The 20399-nt window shown below is 41.9% G+C and overlaps 1 protein-coding gene across 3 annotated transcripts; it reads left to right on the top strand.

Moving 5' to 3' along the window:
• The first annotated feature begins 49 nt into the window (after positions 1-49).
• RAD51AP1 (RAD51 associated protein 1) lies at positions 50-20138 on the top strand. Of its 3 annotated transcripts, none has more exons than XR_016212965.1 (9): positions 50-231; positions 4690-4739; positions 6214-6355; positions 10647-10756; positions 11869-11955; positions 12400-12549; positions 15143-15246; positions 18608-18757; positions 19324-19659. XR_016212965.1 is itself a non-coding variant. In XM_008259692.5 (9 exons), the coding sequence occupies exons 3-9, from the start codon at positions 6307-6309 to the stop codon at positions 19458-19460; spliced, it is 852 nt and encodes a 283-aa protein (XP_008257914.1). In that variant the 5' UTR covers positions 50-231; positions 4690-4739; positions 6214-6306; the 3' UTR covers positions 19461-20138. The 3 variants fall into 3 exon arrangements, 2 of the variants coding, with proteins under 2 accessions (XP_008257914.1, XP_002712873.1); XM_008259692.5 differs by having other exon boundaries at positions 6214-6362; positions 15143-15304; positions 19324-20138; XM_002712827.6 differs by having other exon boundaries at positions 15143-15304.
• Positions 20139-20399: the final 261 nt, after the last annotated feature.

The following is a 20399-nucleotide window of genomic DNA, read 5'->3' as shown; positions in this document are numbered from 1 at the left end:
GGCTAGCCGGATGCTAGGGCGATGCCCGGGGAAGGCCGTGAGGTCACGCGCTCTTCTTAGGGCGCATGCGCCGCCGCGGGGTGGCTGGTGGTGATTGGAAGGCTGCTGGCAGCGGGGCGGAGTGCGGGATGTCTGATTTTGGGCGGGAATTGAAACCGTCGCGGCGGACTAGAAGAACCTGAGAGCCGCGGGATTTCCAGCGTTGAGAGCGACCATGGTGCGGCCTGTGAGGTGGGTGGTTTCTGACGCCCAGCCGGGGTGGGGAGAACGGTGTAGACCGCGTCGGCACCGGATGGAGGGAAAGGGCCGGGTGAGAGGGTGGAATGGGCGGTTGTTGGACCTCGCTAGTCCCCGGGAGGAGCTCCGGTTGCCCGGAGGGAGGCGTCCCCGCCGTTTGCCTCCCTTTGCAGCTGTTGCTGTTCCTTTTGCTCACCGCACCCGAACGAGGCCGTCTGCTAGCGTGTGAACAGCGCTTCCCATTTCCCCGCACGCCCGCTTGTGTGTTGTTTTCATTTGCTCCTCTCTGCGATTCTCATACAGGAGGCGTAGATCTTCCTCTCTTACCGATTGCAAACTAGCTGGGCCAATTTACCTGGGTCACACAGCTTGCAGGTGGCGCAGTGCGCAACCCTGAATCATCGGACCCCAGACCGTTGTACTGTGCTTTCCATTATATTCTTGAAAGTCTTCCTCCGCTTCGATGCACGCCAGTGCTTTTGGAAGCCCCAGTCAGCCATTCATGCAAAAGCGTTATTGAAGAGACTTGCTTTTTCTATACCATACCGGGTGCTGGAGGGGAGGTTAGGGCGCCGAAAATAAACATGGCCATGTGATGGAGTGGGAAAGAGGGAAGTAGGATGGCGAGGTCGTGCTTTCCCAGGAAGAAGACGTGTGATAGACACGAGCCAAGAGAAGGAGCTAGTCTCCTAAGAGTAGGGGGCACTCCAGGTAGAGCGACCCAGTGAGGTCACTGGGCGGTGGTTTGGCCTGGGGTGTTATTAGTCGACACAGAATGGAAGATGAAGCTGGGATATAGTCTGCTGGTGGAACTTGCTAATGAAGTGCATGAGCATGATCCCTGTGATGAAGTGGTAAAAAAGAAGTCAAGGATGACTCCCTGATATTTCTGAGCCACTGAATGGATGTCTTTTGTATTGAGTGATAGGGGAAACACCAGAAAAATGACATGTGGGGAATTAGAGACATGCTCAACTTGAAGTGGGTTTCAAGCATCCACGTAGCAAAGAGATAGTCTCTTTGTTGGGAAGAAAGATTGTTAAAGTATGTTCTGCCAGCCGTTGTCTCGACTGTTGAGGAACAGGTTTTTTTTTTTTTTTTCCTTTGTGCAAATTGTTGAACTCTTTACTTAGTATAGAATTGGTCTTCTGTGTATAAAAGTAATTGAAAATGGATCTTAGTGGAGAATGGGACTGGGAATGGGAGATGGAGGAGGAGGAGTGGTGGGAGGGCAGGTATGGTGGGAAGAATCACTATATTCCTCAAGTTGTACTTAGGAAATGCATGAAGTGTGTAGTCCTTAAATAAAAGGATTCTTTGGAAAAAAAATAAAAAAGCAGAAAACCCACAATTTACCAAATAATCCTTTAAACTTCAAGGCATTTGTGTGTCAATATCATGAAAGCTTAGATTCGCTTTCATAAAAAAAGGAAAAAATATCTGCTACCTCATGGGGTCCCTGAAACTGTCTCCAGTCTTCAAAGTGAAAGCTATTTTCCTAACAGTCCTAAGACTTTATTTGCCCTTTTCACTGTTCTGTCATTTGCACGGCAGAGATTAGAAAGCTTGCGGGCACCTCAGCCCGCGTGGAGACAGTGGCGTCAGGCTGCTCCCAGTGGTCGCGTTCTTTACTGCGAACCATTCAGAGTGGGGACAAAATCTCAGCTTCATTTAAGAATATTCTTGATAAAGCAGTAAGAGTTACTGTATTCATTGTACCTCAGCCCTTGAGTGTACTCTCTTTTTCAAATAGGCTTTCAATTTCCTTTTACTATTACTGAATCTTGGGATTTTTACGGATGGAGGTCCTATGTTTTATTCAGCTCTGAAATTCTTTAAAACTGAAGAGTAGGAGAGTAACATGAGTACACTTTTTGAAGATTGGGTATGAGGAAGTGGGCATTACACCTACATTCTACATGCTGAAATGTGGGTGCTTATCTCAAGGAAAAGCATTTGTGAATTCGAATTGTCAGTGGAATTTGTTTCTTTTTCATGGGACGTCATTTTTGCTTGAAAGAACAGCCAACTGACCAACTAGCAGTTCCACTGGGATGTTTGACAGAAAGAAGATAGAAGCCAAGACTAGAAGACCATTTGTATCATTCAGTGCTTAGAGGCACAAAGAAGGAAATGCTATTTTTTTCCTTTTGATTTTCTTCTAATGTCCTCATGTAGCTTAAAGATTCATTTCAGGTGGCAGGAACAAGGTCACTCACCATTGTTAAAGAGCCCATTGCATAAAAAACATTATTTCGTATTGTGGAGAGATCAAAAAGGATGGATTGTAGTATCAAGAAGTTTCTAACCAGGGCTGACTTGGCATTAACATAACAAGTTAAGCTCCACCTGCAATGCCAGCAAACCATGTGGGCACGGTTTGAGTCCTGGCTGCTCTGCTTTTTTTTTTTTTTTTTTTTTTTTTGACAGGCAGAGTGGACAGTGAGAGAGAGAGACAGAGAGAAAGGTCTTCCTTTGCCGTTGGTTCACCCTCCAATGGCCGCCACGGCCGGCACGCTGCGACCGGCGCACCGCGCTGATCCAATGGCAGGAGCCAGGAGCCAGGTGCTTTTCCTGGTCTCCCATGGGGTGCAGGGCCCAAGCACCTGGGCCATCCTCCACTGCACTCCCTGGCCACAGCAGAGGGCTGGCCTGGAAGAGGGGCAACCGGGACAGAATCCGGCGCCCCGACCGGGACTAGAACCCGGTGTGCCGGCGCCGCTAGGCGGAGGATTAGCCTAGTGAGCCGCGGCGCCGGCCTGGCTGCTCTGCTTTTGATCCAGCTCCCTGCTAATAGCCTGGGAAAGCAGTAGAAGATGGCCCAGATCTTTGGGCCCCTGCATCCACGTGGGAAACTCAGATGAAGCTCCTGGCTGCTGGCTTCAGCCTGGCTGTTGTGGTGGCCATTTGGGGATCTCTCGATCTCTCTCTCTCTCTCTCTCTCTGTAAAAATCTTTTTTTTTTTAAAGATGTAATCTATTAAGAAAGATAGAATGCACATACAAAACAAAAAAGGTCATACAAGAGGAACTTACAAATGTCCAATAGCAGTTAAACAGCATATAAATTGTAATTGTTAATTATGTGGGTTATTCTTACAAGTTATCTGAAATTTTTCCATATCAAGTAAATCAGGTATAATTATACAGGTACCTTCAGAAAGTTTGTGGAAAATGCAAATTATGAAAAAACTGAAAAGATTTAAATTTTCTTTTTACACCAAAATAAACTTGTCTTTAACTCCATTTTCTATGAACTTTTTAAAAAAAGATTTATTGATTTATTTGAAAGACAGTTACAGAGAGGCAGAGGCAGAGAAAGAGAGATCTTCCGTCTGCTAGTTCACTCCCCAGATGGCTCCAGTGGCTGAAGCTGGGCTGATCCAAGGTCAGGAGCTTCTTCTGGGTCTCTCAACTGGGTGCAGGAGCCAGGAGTTTCTTCGAGGCTTCCATGCGAGTGCAGGGGCTCAAGCACTTGGGCCATCTTCTACTGCTTTCCCAGGCCATTGCGGAGAGCTGGATTGGAAGTGGAGCAGCAGGGACTCGAACAGGTGCCCATATTGGATGCCAGCGCTGCAGGTGGTGGCTTTACTTGCTATGCTACAGCACTGGCCCTACATGAACTTTTTTTTTTTTTTTTGCCAGGCAGAGTTACAGTGAGAGAGAGACAGAGAGAGAGTTATAGACAGTGAGAGACAGAGAGAAAGGTCTTCCTTCCGTTGGTTCACTCCCCTAATGGCCGCTATGGCCAGTGCTGCACCGATCTGAAGCCAGGAGCTGGGTACTTTTTCTTGGTCTCCCATGCGGGTGCAGGGACCCAAGTACTTGGGCCATCCTCCTCTGCCCTCCTGGGCCACAGCAGAGAGCTGGATTGGAAGAGGAGCAACTGGGACAGAATACGGCGCCCCAACCGGGACTGGGGTGGGGGGCGGTGCTGCAGGCGGAGGATTAGCCTGTTGAGCCATGGCGCCTGGCCTGAGGCGCTGGCATCCCATATGTATATGTGCACCGGTTCTAGTCCCGGCTGCTCCTTTTTCGATCCAGCTCTCTACTATGGCCTAGGATAGCAGTGGAGGATGGCCCGAGTCCTTGGGACCCTGCACCCATGTGGGAGACCCAGAGGAAGCTCCTGGCTCCTGGCTTTGGATAGGCACAGCTCTGGCCATTATGGTCATCTGGGGAGTGAACCAGTGGATAGAAGACCTCTCTCTCTGTCTCTGCCTCTCTCTGTAACTCTGTCTTTCAAATAAGTAAAATAGATCTTTAAAAAAAAGGTACCCTTTGAACTATTTCAGTTAATGCTAAATCCCTGTTGTAGAAATGCAGATAGTATTTAGATTTAAGTATTTTTAAGAGAATCCAAACACATTTTTATTCAAGATTGTTAATAGTCTTAAGGAATGCGGATGAGAAATTGACAAGTGTTAATGAAACATTTCTGTCTTGATCATAGACATAAGAAACCAGTCAATTACTCACAGTTTGAGGACTCCGACAGTGATGGTAAGTAGAGCTTCTTACATTTGTTTTACAGATGTACAAATTTATTTACATGCCATTTACAGCTCATATATTTAACATATCCTCCAATTGCATTTGAAGTTAGTTGGAAAAAGAATTTCCTAAGGATTTTGAATAATTAATGCTGATAATTACACTGATAGGAATGGTGTAGGTGAATGATACATGAACATATGAAGTGATAAGTGGTACTTTAGGACTTAGCTGCTCTCTGTTTCTGAGATCAGGTTTTGTCTCCTCTATTTCCCAAAGAAGAAACATTTTTTTTGTGATGCAAATATATTACAGGGTATTATATAAAAATTTCCATTAATTGCAATATAAAATAAGACCTAGAAGAAAGGTTGGCCTTAAGCTATGCCATATTGATTGTGTATTTACTTGTCTCTGCTGTAAGAGCACTTTGAGAATTTTGAAAAACTTTGTATCAGATTACACTATACTTTGAAGTAAGTTGTATATTTCTTTCTCAGACCTCCAGAGTTTTCTGTATGTAAAATAATAATTCCTAGGTTTGAAGGAATCTGATTTTGCCTTGGTCACAGACTTATGTACGTATGCCTACAATGTGGGAGAAAATAGTGCAGAGTGTAACTGAACTTTTTGTTACCACCATCAGTCACCAAATATTTATAAACTGCTATTTATGTTCTGGGTGCTGTGCATAGCTTAAGGGCACAGAAAGTCATAAGTAACATATGTCCCTAGATAGGAAACCCATGTAAGAGGCAGCATGTATTAATAAATGCTAGAGTATATTATTAAAACTACATTGGCCCTGAAGGTATGGTATGTATACAGGTGTCATATATATGTTTAAAAGCCACAGCAGCAGTTTTATGTTGAGTGTCCAGAGAAGAACTGCAATAGTTCTGAGGATTAGTAGGACAACAAAACAAAACTAGAAGAAACAGTAATCACCTAGAAAGGAACATCTCTTTACCAGAAGTTACTTTGGTAGGAACATGGGGAGATCGATATGGTAATTGACAGAGAAAATACAGCTATTGTGGAATAGGAGCGTCTGTCCCTTTCCTCATGATGCTTCTTACTTTAATAGCTTGGTTCATGTAGAAGGAAAAGGTAATGGGCCTTTGAAAGCAGACATTTGACTGCAGTGTGTAGTTGACATAAAAATAATTTCCTTTCATTTTCAGTATGATAAAATTCTACAATTTTCTTAATGGCTTTATAGGTTTTTTATGAAGCATATGTTTTACATTTAGATGCTACCTTAATTGCCTTTGCCGTTTTTAAAGTAAATTGGTTTTTGATGGATTAGTATGTAAAAATAAAGGCTACAAAAGCAAAGAGGAGTTAAAACAGCAGAGTTAGAATAAAGACAAGAAGAATACCACCCATGATTTTTAAATTGTAGAAAACTTGAACATCCACTGTAATGAATTTCAACTGCCAAGAAATTAATTTTATTTATTTTTAATTCCTACATAAATAGATGATTTTGTTTCGGCAACTGTACCTTTAAACAAGAAATCCAGAACAACACCAAAGGAGTTAAAACAAGATAAACCAAAATCTAACTTGAAGAATGTCCAGAAACAAGACATCCCACTCCAAGAGAAAACCCCTAAAAAAAGGTGAGAGGTAAGACAGACAGTAAGTATATGACATAGATGTGTTCATTTAAAACAGACACAGATTCATACTCTTGTGGTTTAAGTTAGAACTCATAGAGAATCATACATCTTATTTAGTGCATGTAGGATAACAAGGATATACCATGATTCCCTTCTTTTTTTTTTTTTTTATTGTTTTTATTTGACAGGTAGAGTTACAGACAGTGAGAGAGAGACAGAGAGAAAGGTCTTCCTTCTGTTGATTCACTCCCCTAATGGCCACTACGGCTCGTGCTGCGCTGATCCAAAGCCAGGAGCCGGGTGCTTCCTCCTGGTCTCCCATGCGGGTGCAGGGACTCAAGCACTTGGGCCATCCTCCACTGCCCTCCTGGGCCACAGCAGAGAGCTGGACTGGAAGAGGAGCAGCCGGGACAGAATCCGGCGCCCCGACCGGGACTAGAACCCAGGGCGCTGGTGCCGCAGGTGGAGGATTAGTCAAGTGAGCGACGGTGCTGGCCCATGATTCCCTTCTAACCAGTTGAGTTAAAAAAAGAAAATTACAATTATGAGATACATATTTAAATATTAAAACAATAATAATTACAAAGTGTAGAAGTGATGGGTGGCTGTTATAAGACCACATACCTGTCTCTGAAGTCCTGAAATCTTACAAGACTCTCTACTCTGTTCAAAATTATAATTTTTAAGAACTGTTTTGGAGAGTTTAAAACATCTGTTTTCCTGTAGATAAAAGATATTTTTCCTTATCTTGTCCACATTTGTCTGGCAGTGAGAAGGTCCTGTGGTTTCTAGACTAGACCTGTAATTCTATTTTAATTCCTATGAGGGAGTTAAGAGTGAGTGAAGTCCTAAGAGATCCCAAATTTGTAGCAGGGAGAGGAGATGGGCAAAAGAGGAATATTAAAAGATGGAATATCAGTAAACAGCATATTATTGCTACAAGTTGCTCTAATTAACATAGAGAAACTTTTTTTAGATTTTTATTTATTTATTTATTTTGACACGCAGAGTGGACAGTGAGAGAGACAGAGAGAAAGGTCCTCCTTTTTCTACTGGTTCGCCCTCCAATGGCCACTGTGGCCAGCGTGCTGCAGCCGGTGCACCACGCTGATCTGAAGCCAGGAGCCAGGTGCTTCTCCTGGTTTCCCGTGCAGGGGCAGGGCCCAAGCGCTTGGGCCATCCTCCACTGCACTTCTGGGCCACAGCAAAGAGCTGTGGATTGGAAGAGGAGCAACCGAGACAGAATCCGGCACTCTGACTGGGACTAGAACCTGGTGTGCTGGCGCTGCAGGCGGAGGATTAGCCTAGTGAGCCGTGGCCCCGGCCAACATAGAAAAATTTACCCCATGTCATGTTGTTTACTTTTTCTCTTATGTTTTTAAAATTTCTTGTACTATACTTTGAATATAAGGAGAAAACAATCCATGGGTAAAAGAAAATACTTGCAGATAATATAACTGATATGAGAATTGTATCCAGAATATAAAACAACTCTTTTTTTTTCTTCAAAGATTCATTTGTTTATTTGAAGATGGAGTTGCAGAGGCAGAGAGAGAGAGAGAGAGAGAGGTCTTCATTCACTGGTTCACTCCCCAAGTGGCCACAATGGCTGGAGCTGGGCTGATCCGAAGCCAGGAGCCTCCTCCAGGTCTCCCACGCAGGTTCAGGTGCCCAAAGACTTGGGCCATCTTGTACTGTTTTTCCAAGCCATAGCAGAGAGCTGGACTGAAAGTGGAGCAGCCAGGACTCGAACAGGTGCTTATACGGGTTGCTGGCACTACAGGCAGGGCTTTACCTGCTGTGTCACAGCGCTGGCCCCTAAAAGAACTTAGAACTCAACAGTAAAAAGAGATTTGCACAAGAGATCTGAATGGACATTTCTCCAAAGGAGACACCCAAATGCAACATCATTAGCAATCAGGGAAATTCAAATCAAAACCACAGTGAAGTACTTCATACCCATTCAGTGATTATAGTGAAAAAGAGAATAACAAGTACTGATGAGGATGTGGAGAAATTGGAGTCCTCATTCATGGCTGATGAGAATGGATATAGAAAGGTGCAAACAAATTGGAAAACAATTCAGCTGTTTCTCAAAGTGTTAAGCGTAGGGTTGTTCTGTGACCAGCCTAGAAATAAACCCAAGAGGAATGTAAACATGCCCACACCAAAGCTTGCACATGAGTGTTGAGATCAGCATTATTCACAACAGCCAAAGTGGAAGAGTCCAAATGTATCAGCTCATGAATGGGAAAACAAAATTGGGTGTCTGTACAATGGAATATTACTCAGCCATAAAAAGACATGAAAGCATACTGAGGAAACAAGCCAGACACAAAAGATCACATAGTATGTTATCCTATTTATAGGTAATATTCAGAATAGGCAAATCCCTACAGATAGAGAATAGGTTAATGATTGCCAGGAACTGGAGATGTGGACAGTGGGGGGTGACTGTTGATGGTTATGTGGTTTCTTTTGGGGATAGTGAAAATGTTCTGAAATTTGGTATCTGTGATTTTTCATGACTTAGAATACACTAAAAACTGTATTGTAAACTTTAAAGGAATGAATTTCTTTTTTAAGGATTTTATTTTACTTATTTGAAAGAGTTAGAGAGGTAGAGACACAGAGAGAGAGGTCTTTTATCTACTGGTTCACTCCCCAAATGGACCAGGCTGAAGCTAGGAGCCTGGAGCTTCTTCCAGGTCTCCCATGTGGGTGCAAGGGTCTGAGCAGTTGGGCCAACTTCTGCTTTCCCAGGCGCATCAGAAGTGGAGCAGCTGGATTGTGAACCGGCACCCACAGGTGATGCTGGCATTGTAAGAGGAGGCTTAACCAGCCCTGGTTTATAACAATTTTTGTGTATTTTATAAATAAGTAGAAGGGAGGAATTTAAAGGTTCCCAACAAAAAGAAGAGTAAAATCTTTGAAAAGGAGATACATGCTCACTACTCTGATTTGATTATCATTATTGTACCCATGTAACAAATTATCAGATGGAAGAGTCTCTCTCTCTAACTCTGCCTTTCAAATAAATAAATAAATCTTTAAAAAAGTGCCCTTCAAATAAATTAAAAATATTTTTATGAAGTTGTTACAAACCAATCACCCTTCTGTGCTGTAGAACACTAAAACTTTCTCCTGCCATTTCACTGTATTTTGGTAGTGATCTCATACTCCCTCCCCCGACTCTTCGTAGTCCCTAATAACCACCATTTGATTCTCTACACTTTTTTTGTTTTTGTTTTTGATAGAGTGGACAGTGAGAGAGAGAGAGACAAAGAGAAAGGTCTTCCTTTGCCGTTGGTTCACCCTCCAATGGCCGCCGCGGCCGGTGCGCTGCAGCCGGCACACCGCGCTGATCCAAAGCCAGGAGCCAGGTGCTTCTCCTGGTCTCCCATGGGGTACAGGGCCCAAGGACTTGGGCCATCCTCCACTGCCTTCCTGGGCCACAGCAGAGAGCTGGACTGGAAGAGGAGCAACTGGGAGTAGTACCCGGCACCCCAACCAGGACTAGAACCCGGTGTGCCGGGTCCGCAGGCAGAGGATTAGCCTATTGAGCCGCGGCGCTGGCCAAATGATTCTTTACACTTTTTCTAAAGTATTTATAAGAGACTTAACTAAAGGGATACTGGAGAGGTCAGAGGAGGCCTAAGTGAAACTGAAATCTGAAGCAAGTCTGGTTTAGTTTGAGCAGGTGCTTCCCACATGGATGGAACTGGTGGTTAAGGAGAGAGATTACAATTAATGGGAATAGTAAGGGGGAAGGTACATGCTGCTCCTGTTATACTATATATAGAACATTGTTGGTATATTTTAGGAGTCTTACCATAAAAGATCAATTAATAATAATTAATCTATAAAAACATTTTTGTGAGGTGCTGGCACCGCTTGCAACACTGCCATTCCATGTTAGAGTGCATTTCAAGTCCCAGCTGTTACATTTGTGATCCAGCTTCCTGGTAATGTGACTGGGAAGGCAGTAGAAGATGACCTAAGTCTTTGGGTCTCTGCCATACATGTGGGAGACCGGGATGGAGTTCCTGGCTCCCCGCATTTGCCTGTCCCAACCCTGGCTTTTGCAGCCATTTGGGTAATGAACCAGGGATTGAAAGAGCTCTCTGTCTCTCCTTCTCTGTTGCTGTGCCTTTCAAATAAATAAATAAATTTATAGAAAAAATTTTAATGAAATTAGCAACTCTTAAATAGTTATTTAGGAAAATCTCAAACTTTGCTATTTAGTTAGCTTGATGTTTTTGAAAACTCATTATTTTTATTCCTATTTTAGGATGGCTTTAGATGATAAGCTGTACCAGAGAGACTTAGAAGTTGCACTAGCCTTATCAGTGAAGGAACATCCGACAGTCACCACTGATGTGCGGACGTCTCAAGACAAAAGTAAATTTCCTATATATTAACCTTGAAAGCTTTCTTATTGCTCTTGTAACCATTTCTTTGGATGAGTTTTCACAAGGGAAAGAACAAGCTTTGAAGACTTGGAACTGTAAATAATCAATTTGCCAAGCATACAGTTGGATTTAATTCTTTATTCAGCTTCATAAAATTCATACAAACATACAAGCATCTCTGCTTAACACTCAGAGCTCGAGGATGTGGACTATGAGCCTACATGTTCAAAGTCCATCTTGGTATAGAGTGAAAATTTAATTTCTTGATCAAATGAATTGATCTATCCAGTCCTAACAATCTGCTGCTCTTTCTCCAAATCCAAATCGGTTAATAACCTAGTGGTGTCACTACTCAGTGGATGATGTACTTTTTGGCATTGGCATTTAGTACCAATTATCATGACTTAAAGCCTTCTTAAAATGCTTTAGTTTATTTTAAAGTTATTATAATAATTGGGGAATCCTTATGTTCCAAAAAAAGCATAAATTTGCCTACACAGAAGTGACTGTTAAAATTTAGTATCTATTTCTTGTGTGTTAGGCACCATAATTAGCAATTTCCACATGAGATCAATATTTAATCTCCCATAATAACCTACGTGACTATTTTTATCTCCATGTTATAGCTGAGGAAATTAAGTTTTAGCAAAGGTAAGCAACTTGCCTGTTGTCACGTGGCCAGTTTACGTGGGAGCCTGAATCTGGACCTAAGTGATTTCAGAGCCCAGAATGCTCGTATGCTAACCTCTCCAGGCCGTCCCTGAGCTAGTCTGTGTGTGGGATCATGTGTCTCTATCTAGATGCAATTATATTTTAATGTTAATCTTCTAACTTCTAGATTAAGGGTGGGGAACCTTTTTTTCTGCCAAGAGCCATTTGGATATTTATAACGTCATTCATGGACCATACGAAATTAACAGCTTAAAAATTAGCTTGCTGTAGATTTATTGGATTTCAAGTCCCACCTGCCGTTGCCTTGTCAGGGCAGACTGAATGATTTTTGCAGGCCTCATGCAGCCTGAGGGCCAGATGTTCCCCACCCCAGTTCTAGATAATGGTTAAGGTAAAGCCTGAGTTTCCTTTTTTATTCTTTGTTTTTAGGCATTGAAAAATATGGCAGTAGTGAAACAGAAACAATGAAAAAGTCTCCTCATATCTCTAATTGCAGTGTGACCAGTGATTATTTAGGTAAGTTTTTTATATTAATGATTTCTTCTCAACAACGCTGTTTTTCTGACTTTTGTTTAAATTCCTGAAACTAGCTAGAACCAAGGTATTTAAATTTGTGAAAGACCCTCTTCACCTCCTCGCCTTTGTGTCTTTGTTTCTAGTCTTGTTCTCATCCACTTCTGGCCTTCAGTAATTGACCCCAGAACAAACTGCGTCTTCCCAGTTGCAGTTTGAAAATTCTTAGGCAAAAACTCAGTTTGGGTCTTGAGCTAATGCTTCTGTTGCCAGGGTACTGATGTACGGTATTTGACCCAGATTGGACTACAAAATCTATTATTAGAAGCAGGGGAGGGACAAACCTGGGCAGATAAAAGCAACAGATGTAACAGTGTCCATTCTGCTATTCCCAAAATATTTGCTGTTGGAAGAGGTCTTCCACTGACTTTTATTCATCTTCTGAAGATTTGGATAAGATCACGGAGGAAGATGGTGTTTGTGGGGCTAACAGGAAGCGAAAGGCAGCGTCCAAAGCTCAGCTGCAGCAGAGGAAGACTTCTCGGGAAGGAAGTGATGGCGACACTGCTGATGACACTGACCCGGACTTTGCAACCAGTGAGTTACAGCCTGCTGAAAAATGAATTCAGAGGGAATCCAGTAAAACGGTCTTGGAGGCCAGTTATGTATTCAGAGCACTGTGCTGCATCTCTGGGTATGCAGACTTGAGGAACACACAGGACAGTTGAATTAGCTATGGCATTTAGGGAAAAAGCTTTGAGTAGGAGGTAACCTTTAAGCCAAGCATTATAAAATGAGCAGCATTTAGGCCGACTGCAAGGATGGAATAGCGTTTCTGACCTTTATGGGATGCTGACATGGGAGGCGGCTGCTTTACCCGCTACGCCACAGCACCAGCCCTTGTAACGAAATATTGATAATCATCGAATCTGGGTGGTGTTTTATTATATTATTATCTATTTTGTAGGTTTGAAGTATTCTTTTTTATATAAAATATATTCTGTCAGATAGATAGGTGAGTATTAATATGTGAGGACAGCAAAGGTTATCTTCAAGTAGTAAGATTAGAGTGAATTTTCTTTTTTTAGATTTATTTATTTGAAGAAGTTACAGAAAGCCCTCCCATCTGCTGGTTCACTCCCCAAATATTCCCAATGGCCAGGGCTGGGCTAGGCCAAAGCCAGGAGCCAAGAGCTTCTTCTGGTTCTCCCATGTGGGTGCAGGGGCCCAAGCACTTGGGCCATCTTCTACTGCTTTCCCAGGCCATTAGCAGGGAGCTGGGTTGGAAGTGGAGCAGCCAGGACACGAACTGGCACCTATATGGGATGCCAGCGCTACAGGTGGAGGCTTAACCTACTATGTCACAGTGCTGACCCGGAATTTTCCTTTTTAATACTTTCTAAAAAATATGGCCTAATTTCCCCTCCCTCCCTCCCTCTCTTTTGCTTGCTTGCTTGCTTTCAGATTTTATTATCTATTTGAATGGCAGGGTTACAGAGAGAGGAAGAGACAGAGCAAGAAAGAGATTATCTGCTGGTTCATTCCCCAGATAGCTGCAACAGCCTGGGCTGGCCCAGACTAATGCCAGGAGCCTGAAATCTAGTCCAGTCTTACAAGTAGAAGGCAGGGTTCCAAATATTTGGGCCATTTTCCACTACTTTTCCAGTCATATTAGCAGGGAGCTGGGTTGGAAGTGGAAAGGCTGGATCTTGAAATGGTACAAATATAGGATGCCAGTGTTACAGGCAGCAGCTTAACCCAGTGTGCCACAACACAGACCTGCATTTTTTTTTATAATAAGTATGAAGGTACTTCAAAATGTTCATGGAAAATGTAATTAAAAGATAAGTTTATTTTGGTGAAAAAGAAATTTGAAGTCTATGCATAGCTTTTTCATAATAGACATTTTCCATGAATTTTCTGAATATTCCTTGTATGCACTGATTTAAAAATTTTTTGCACCAAAATAAATTTCTGTTTCCCATGAACTTCCTGAAGTATGCTTTGTTACTTTTCATTTTACTGAAAATTTTCTGAATAAGCATGTATACAAAATTTTAAATGAAAAAAAAGTTTGTGTAAATAGAAGACTAACCCTTCACACTTACTTTCAAGAGTTCATTATCTACAGGACTTGGTTTTCTGATGTAAACCTCCCCAGAATAGATCATTGCTTACCTCTCAGAGTGGACAAAGCTTTTTTTCAGAGCAGCTGCTCTCTCACATCACTGGCCTATGCCATCCCATATTACACAGAGGAGAGCCTGTGGGAGATCGAGGTATGTCTCATAGGCTGTCAGTGAGGATTGTTGTGGCGTGATTAGTCTCTTCTCAATTCCCAATGGACCTCTATTCTAGAATGTTGAACTTTATGGGATTACGGTATACAGATATTACCATAAATGTTTTGAAAGACTTATTGTTATACCCTACCATTTTTTTTTAGAAGTTACCAAGTTAAACTGGTAAAATCTAAAATAATGATTTCCTTTTTAAAAATTTATTTATTATTTGAAAGGCAGAGTTAACACAGAGGGGAGAGAGAAAGAGCTCTTCCATCCACTGGTTTACTCTCCATATGGCCATGAGGAATTGGACAAGGCCAGGAGGAGGCCAGGAGCTTCTTCCAGGCCTCCCATGTGGGTGCAGGGGCCCAAGAACTTAAGCCATCTTCCTCTGCTTTCCCAGGCGCGTTAACAGGGAGCTGGATTGATAGTGGAGCAGCCAGGTCTCAAACTGTCACCCGTATGGGATGCTAGCACTGCAGGCCGCAGCTTTAACCTGCTGAGCCACAGTGCTGGCTCCTAAAGTAATGATTTCTGATGGGAAAGTGATCATACTCATGGTAACAGCAGTTATAAATTTTTTTTGCCATACACTAGTTGTTATTCTAAATACTTTATGTAGGTTGAGTTAATCTGCACAACAACCTTGTAACTTGGATTTTATAGTTACCCCCTTTTTGATATGAGAAAACTGAGGTACAGTGCGGTTAGGGGATCTGTCTGAGGTTACACAGTGTGAAAGTGTAGGGGCTGGGATTCAGACCTGGTACCCACAGAGTCAGCCTTCGCGGCGTTCTGCTGCCAGCAGAGGTGTCCAGGAATGTGGTGCAAAAGCTGTGGGTAAAGTTGGAGCATCAGAACCCAGTTTCTAGAACGGAGGTGAAGTATGTGCTCTTGTGCTGTAGGTGAAGATTCTGCAGATGATTCTGATTATGGAGAGAGTGAAGATGATGAAGACTTCACTATGAGAAAAAGTAAAGTTAAAGAAATTAAAAAGAAAGAAGTGAAGGTAAAATCCCCAGTAGAAAAGAAAGAGAAGAAATCTAAATCCAAATGTAATGCTTTGGGTAAGCTTGGTCCAAAATATTTTCATTTTCTCAAGGCAGTTTATTTGTTTGGTTTATTGGCTATATTTTTCTGACCTTTACCTTTGTTCTCCTTCACATCTTACCAGTGTTCATTTCTGGTTAAAATACGTACAAGAAAGCAGGGCAGGGCTGGGCAAGGGAGGAACGCAGACAAGCCTGAGCTCTGCTAGCGGTTAGCATGCATTCGCCTGCCTCAGGCCTCACGGCCACCCTTTACGGTAGCTGGGTCACCTGCATTGTACAGGGAGGAAAACAAAGCGCTGAGAAGTTAAATAACTGGGGAATTTTACATCTAACAGGGGAAGGGGCAGCGGCTGGTATTTGAACCCAGTGTGTCATTTAGTGGCAAGCTCAATCCACTGGGCCACATTTTCTCTGGGTAATTAAACAAGGATGCTTGCATGGTGTTAATGCCTTGCTGTTGTGCTTGACCTCATCTCTGATTTGACAACTCTTTTGCCACATGTGTAGGGCACCTTTTTGTTTTTCTTTGCCCCAGATTCAGTAAAAACCATTTTTACAATAAAATTTCCAAAATTTGAGACTGCTTGAGCATGAAATACCTGCTGCTTATGTAAAAGAGGTTAGGATATTTTTTAGTTTGTAACATATGATAGATTATTGTAAAATACAACTTCTGTTAACTGAATTTTCTTGATTTATTGATACCTATTTTATGTCATGGTTTTTTTTAACTTTTATTTAATAAATATAAATTTCCAAAGTACAGCTTTTGGTTGGATTACAGTGGCTTTTTTCCCCATAACCTCCCTCCCATCTGCAACCATCCCATCTCCTACTGCCTCTCCCATCCCATTCACATCAAGATTCTTTTTTTTTTTTTTTTTTTTTGACAGGCAGAGTGGACAGTGAGAGAGAGAGACAGAGAGAAAGGTCTTCCTTTTGCCGTTGGTTCACCCTCCAATGGCCGCTGCGGCCGAAAGATTCATTTTCAATTATCTTTATATACAGAAGATCAATTTAGTATATACTAGGTAAAGATTTCAGCAGTTTGCACCCACACAGAAACACAAAGTGTAAAGTACTGTTTGAGTACTAGTTATATTGTTAATTCACATAGTACAACACATTAAGGACAGAGATCCTACATGGGGAGTAAGTGCACAGTGACTCCTGTTGTTGATTTAACAATTGACACTCTTGTTTATGGTGTCAGAAATCACCCTAGGCTCCTGTCATTAGTTGCCAAGGCTATGGAAGCCTTTTGAGTGTGCCAACTCCAATCTTATTTAGACAAGATCATAGTCAAAGTGGAAGTTCTCTCCTCCCTTCAGAGAAAGGTACCTCCTTTTTTGATGGCCCGTTCTTTCCGCTGGGATCTCACTCACAGAGAACTTTCATTTAGTTTTTTTTTTTTTTTTTTTTTTTTTGCCTCAGTGTCTTGGCTTTTCATGCCTGAAATACTCTCATGGTTCTGTCATGTTTAATACAAATGCTATTTGACATTTTTCAGACTTCCTTTTTTAATAGGAAGAATTGTTGTTACCTTAAATAGTAGCATGGCACTCACTAAGATTTAAAGACTGATTGAGTTATAGTCCTTTCTCTGCTAGATTCTGAATTAATGAGGTTTAGAGGTTTTAGAGGTTTTTGGATGTTTTGGTTCTTTTTTTTGTTTTGTTTTAAAGATTCTTATTTATTCATTTGCAAGACGGAACTGTCATTTGCTTTTTCACTTCTCAAATGCCCACCAATAGCTGGATTGGGCCAGGCTGAAGCCAGGAGCCAGAAACTCCATTTGGATAACCCACATTGGTGGCAGGGACTCCAGTACATGAGCCATCATCTGTTGCTTCCCAGGGTGCACACTAGGAGGAAGCTGGAGTCAAGAGTGGAACCAGGACTCAAACCCAGGCGTTGTAGTGTGGGATGTGGTATTCCCACTGGCATCCCAATTGGTGGCGTAACTGCTCAACTGGACACCCATCCCAGAATGTCCTGCATTTTTGAGCAGATTCCCAGAGCACCTACCACTGTTGAGTATGTAGTAAAAATGCTCAGGTTCATATGCATTTGGATGCCCCTTAGGAATCTCAAAGCAAGCATTGTCTGGAAGTGAATTTATATTCCACCTGTGCTCCTCTCTTGTCCTCTTATATCTCCTCTCATCCTTGTGGCCGGCCATTCCGTAGGTAATGGCACCATGGAGCCATTGCAAGTCATGGATCGTTTCTTCATCTCCATTTAAACTAAACATTATAAAACTAATGTACTGCTTTCTCTTCCCGTCTTCACTTTAGTTCAGGCTCTCAGCACTTGTTTCCTGGATTCCTACAGTGGCCTGCAGGACAGTCTGCTTGCTCTACACTGCCACCATAAAGATGTTTGTAAACTGCTGGTCACTTGTGAAAATAAAACTTAGGTCTGATTGTGACCAGCACACACTCCTTTTCTTGGTCTGCACAGCTCATCACAAGTGATTGCATCCTCTCTCTCTCTCACTCTCAGACACACACACATACACACACACACACACACACACACACACCCCTCTTTCTTTTCTTGAGATTCTTGCTCCAGCCACACCAAATCAGTACTGGTTCTGGAACTTGTCTCATTCTCCAGTTCTGCATGCTCTACTTCTGGAAAACTTCCACAGCTCATCTACTCTTCAGCCTTGGTTCAAACCATCCTCACCTCCTCACCTCCTGCCCTGTGCTGTAGACGTGCATACTAGGCTATAACTTCCTGTGCTGCTAGGCATGCCTCTAGAGTCTGTCATTTCCCTTAACACTGCATTAGACACATCTTTCTATTTTGTTGTCCTTCCCACTGGAGTTGAGTGACTGAACCATAATCTTGGGAGTTGGATCCATGAGTTCCTGAGTTATTCTGTGTTCCTCTAGTACCTAATACATTGCCTCGCTGACACCTACTGGTGAGACACTGTCACATAATTGTTCAAGGATGGACTTTGAAGTCAAATGTGGTTTCTAATCCTGGCTCAGACACTTACTAGCTATCAAACTACAGGCAGATTACTTAGCCTTTCCATTGCCTTAGCTGACAGAGGGGACAGTAATATGTGTATCAGAATTGTCATAAAGGATTAAAGGCAATGTATGTGGTATGTTTAACACACTGGCTGGCATATAAGTAAATGCCTTTCAAGGATGGTTATTCTTGGGTGCTCAATAAATGTTTCCACATTTGTGATACTGCCTTTTTAATTTTGTGTAAGATTATGTAACTATAATTTTTATAAATACATACTAGATTCTTCTATTTGACAAGCTCTTTTATGTGTATTTTTCAAATAAGTGACGTCAGTAGACTCTACTCCAGCTGCTGTCAAATCAGAACCTCAGCCCTCACCAAAACAGGTTTCCTTGTCTTCAGAGGCCGCTAGGAAACCGTTACAGATATGCAGCCCTTCAGCTGAAAGCAAGAGGCCCAAGTGGGTCCCACCAGGTACTGCACGTTATGTATGATCAAGGGCAAGGGCTTAGAAGGTTACCACTGGTAGATTTTTTTGTCCTAGATGCAAAGGAAATATCTGAGCATTTCCCTGTATTAATATTCTTGAAAACCAAGTTTTAAGTTGCTATATTTATTCCTCATTTATTTAGCCATTCCCTTATTGTTATCCAAGTTGTTTAATTTTTTTTCTCAGTGTTTCAAATTTTGAAATTTAATGCTAGGCAGAAAGAATTGCTATGATAAGGTGATAGTATAAATGAAGCTAGTGTAAGATTTTATGTCTTTATAACCAGTGTTGTTTGCTCCCAGCTTCCTGTTTCACCTTTCATGGTTAAAGTTTTGATGTCATTACCTTGGCTTCCAGGAATGTTTGAAAATAGGCAACGGCACAGCCTTTCTGCTCTTTAGTACTGTCATTGTGTAGATCAAGTTTATTGGTTAATGGACCCTGGAAAGCAGAATGGTGCTTACCTAGCTTTTTTCTTCTGCTACTTTAAACATTAATGTATATTAAGAGATTTCAGACATAATCAGCATCACTTCATTTTTTCTTTCAGCGGCATCTGGAAGTAGCAGCTCCAGGAGCAGCCCCCTGGCAGGAGCGACAGTTAAGTCTCCAAATCAGAGTCTCCGCCTTGGCTTGTCCAGATTAGCACGAGTTAAACCTTTGCATCCAAGTGCCACTACTGGCTGAGTGTGGTGGCAAAGGAATGTGTGACTGAGAGAATCACAGTGTCTCAAGCATGTTTCTGTTTGCTTTGTGTTTATATGCATATTTGATGGGGGACATTGAAATGTATCGTGTCATGTTGTGTAAATGGACTCTACCCATTTGGTGATTCTGTTCCCTCTGAAGCTATTCAAGACTTCAGTAAAAGGTTTATTTATATGGATTATCTTCTCATGTGATTTCCTTCTGAAGAGTGTGTTCTGTCTTCTTATGCATCATAAGTCACTGTCATTACCTGGTTGCCAGTGTGACAGGGAGGAAGTCCATGTCACATGCTGTTCTAGTACTGTGCTGTTCTTCTCTAGCCTTGTCTAGTTTATGACACCTTAGCTTTAACTGTTCAGAGCTTTTATCTGGCTGGGGGAATCATTTCCATTTCTTTCAGGAGACATTTCTGAAACCTTACTATTAATATTGCTACTTAAGCAATATTAACTGTCAGTTTTATTGCAAAAATGTTTCATATTTTACCCAAATCATTTTATAGTAAGAATTCAGAATTATTTTACATATCAAAGTGATTAATAGTTATGTCTCCTACTTGGAAATAGATGGTTATTGTATAGCAAACAATTTAATGACATTTTATGAAGTCTTCATTATCAAAAGCCTTTAATAAAAGTGAAAATGTTCTTTTCCCTATTTCTTCTATCTTTCTCTGATTGTGTACGTTTCATGATAAGATGAGAGCCTTGCAAGGAACATTAACCTTGTAAGTATAACCAGGGAGAAGCAGTTTCATAATGACTGTATGTTCAGCCAGTACTCTGGAGAACAGCTGTCAAGTACTCGGTCATCCTGATTATTCTATTAGAGAATACAGATTTTCAGGAAACTCAGCTCTGTCTGAATTTATTTTGAGTAAAAACAGTAATGAGTATTTTATGATAAGAATGGTCACTT

This window comes from Oryctolagus cuniculus, chromosome 9, assembly GCF_051225735.1.
Source record: "Oryctolagus cuniculus isolate XC-2025 breed Fujian yellow rabbit chromosome 9, ASM5122573v1, whole genome shotgun sequence".
Classification (NCBI taxonomy): Eukaryota; Metazoa; Chordata; class Mammalia; order Lagomorpha; family Leporidae; genus Oryctolagus; species Oryctolagus cuniculus.
This window is presented reverse-complemented; position numbering and strand designations above follow the sequence as displayed.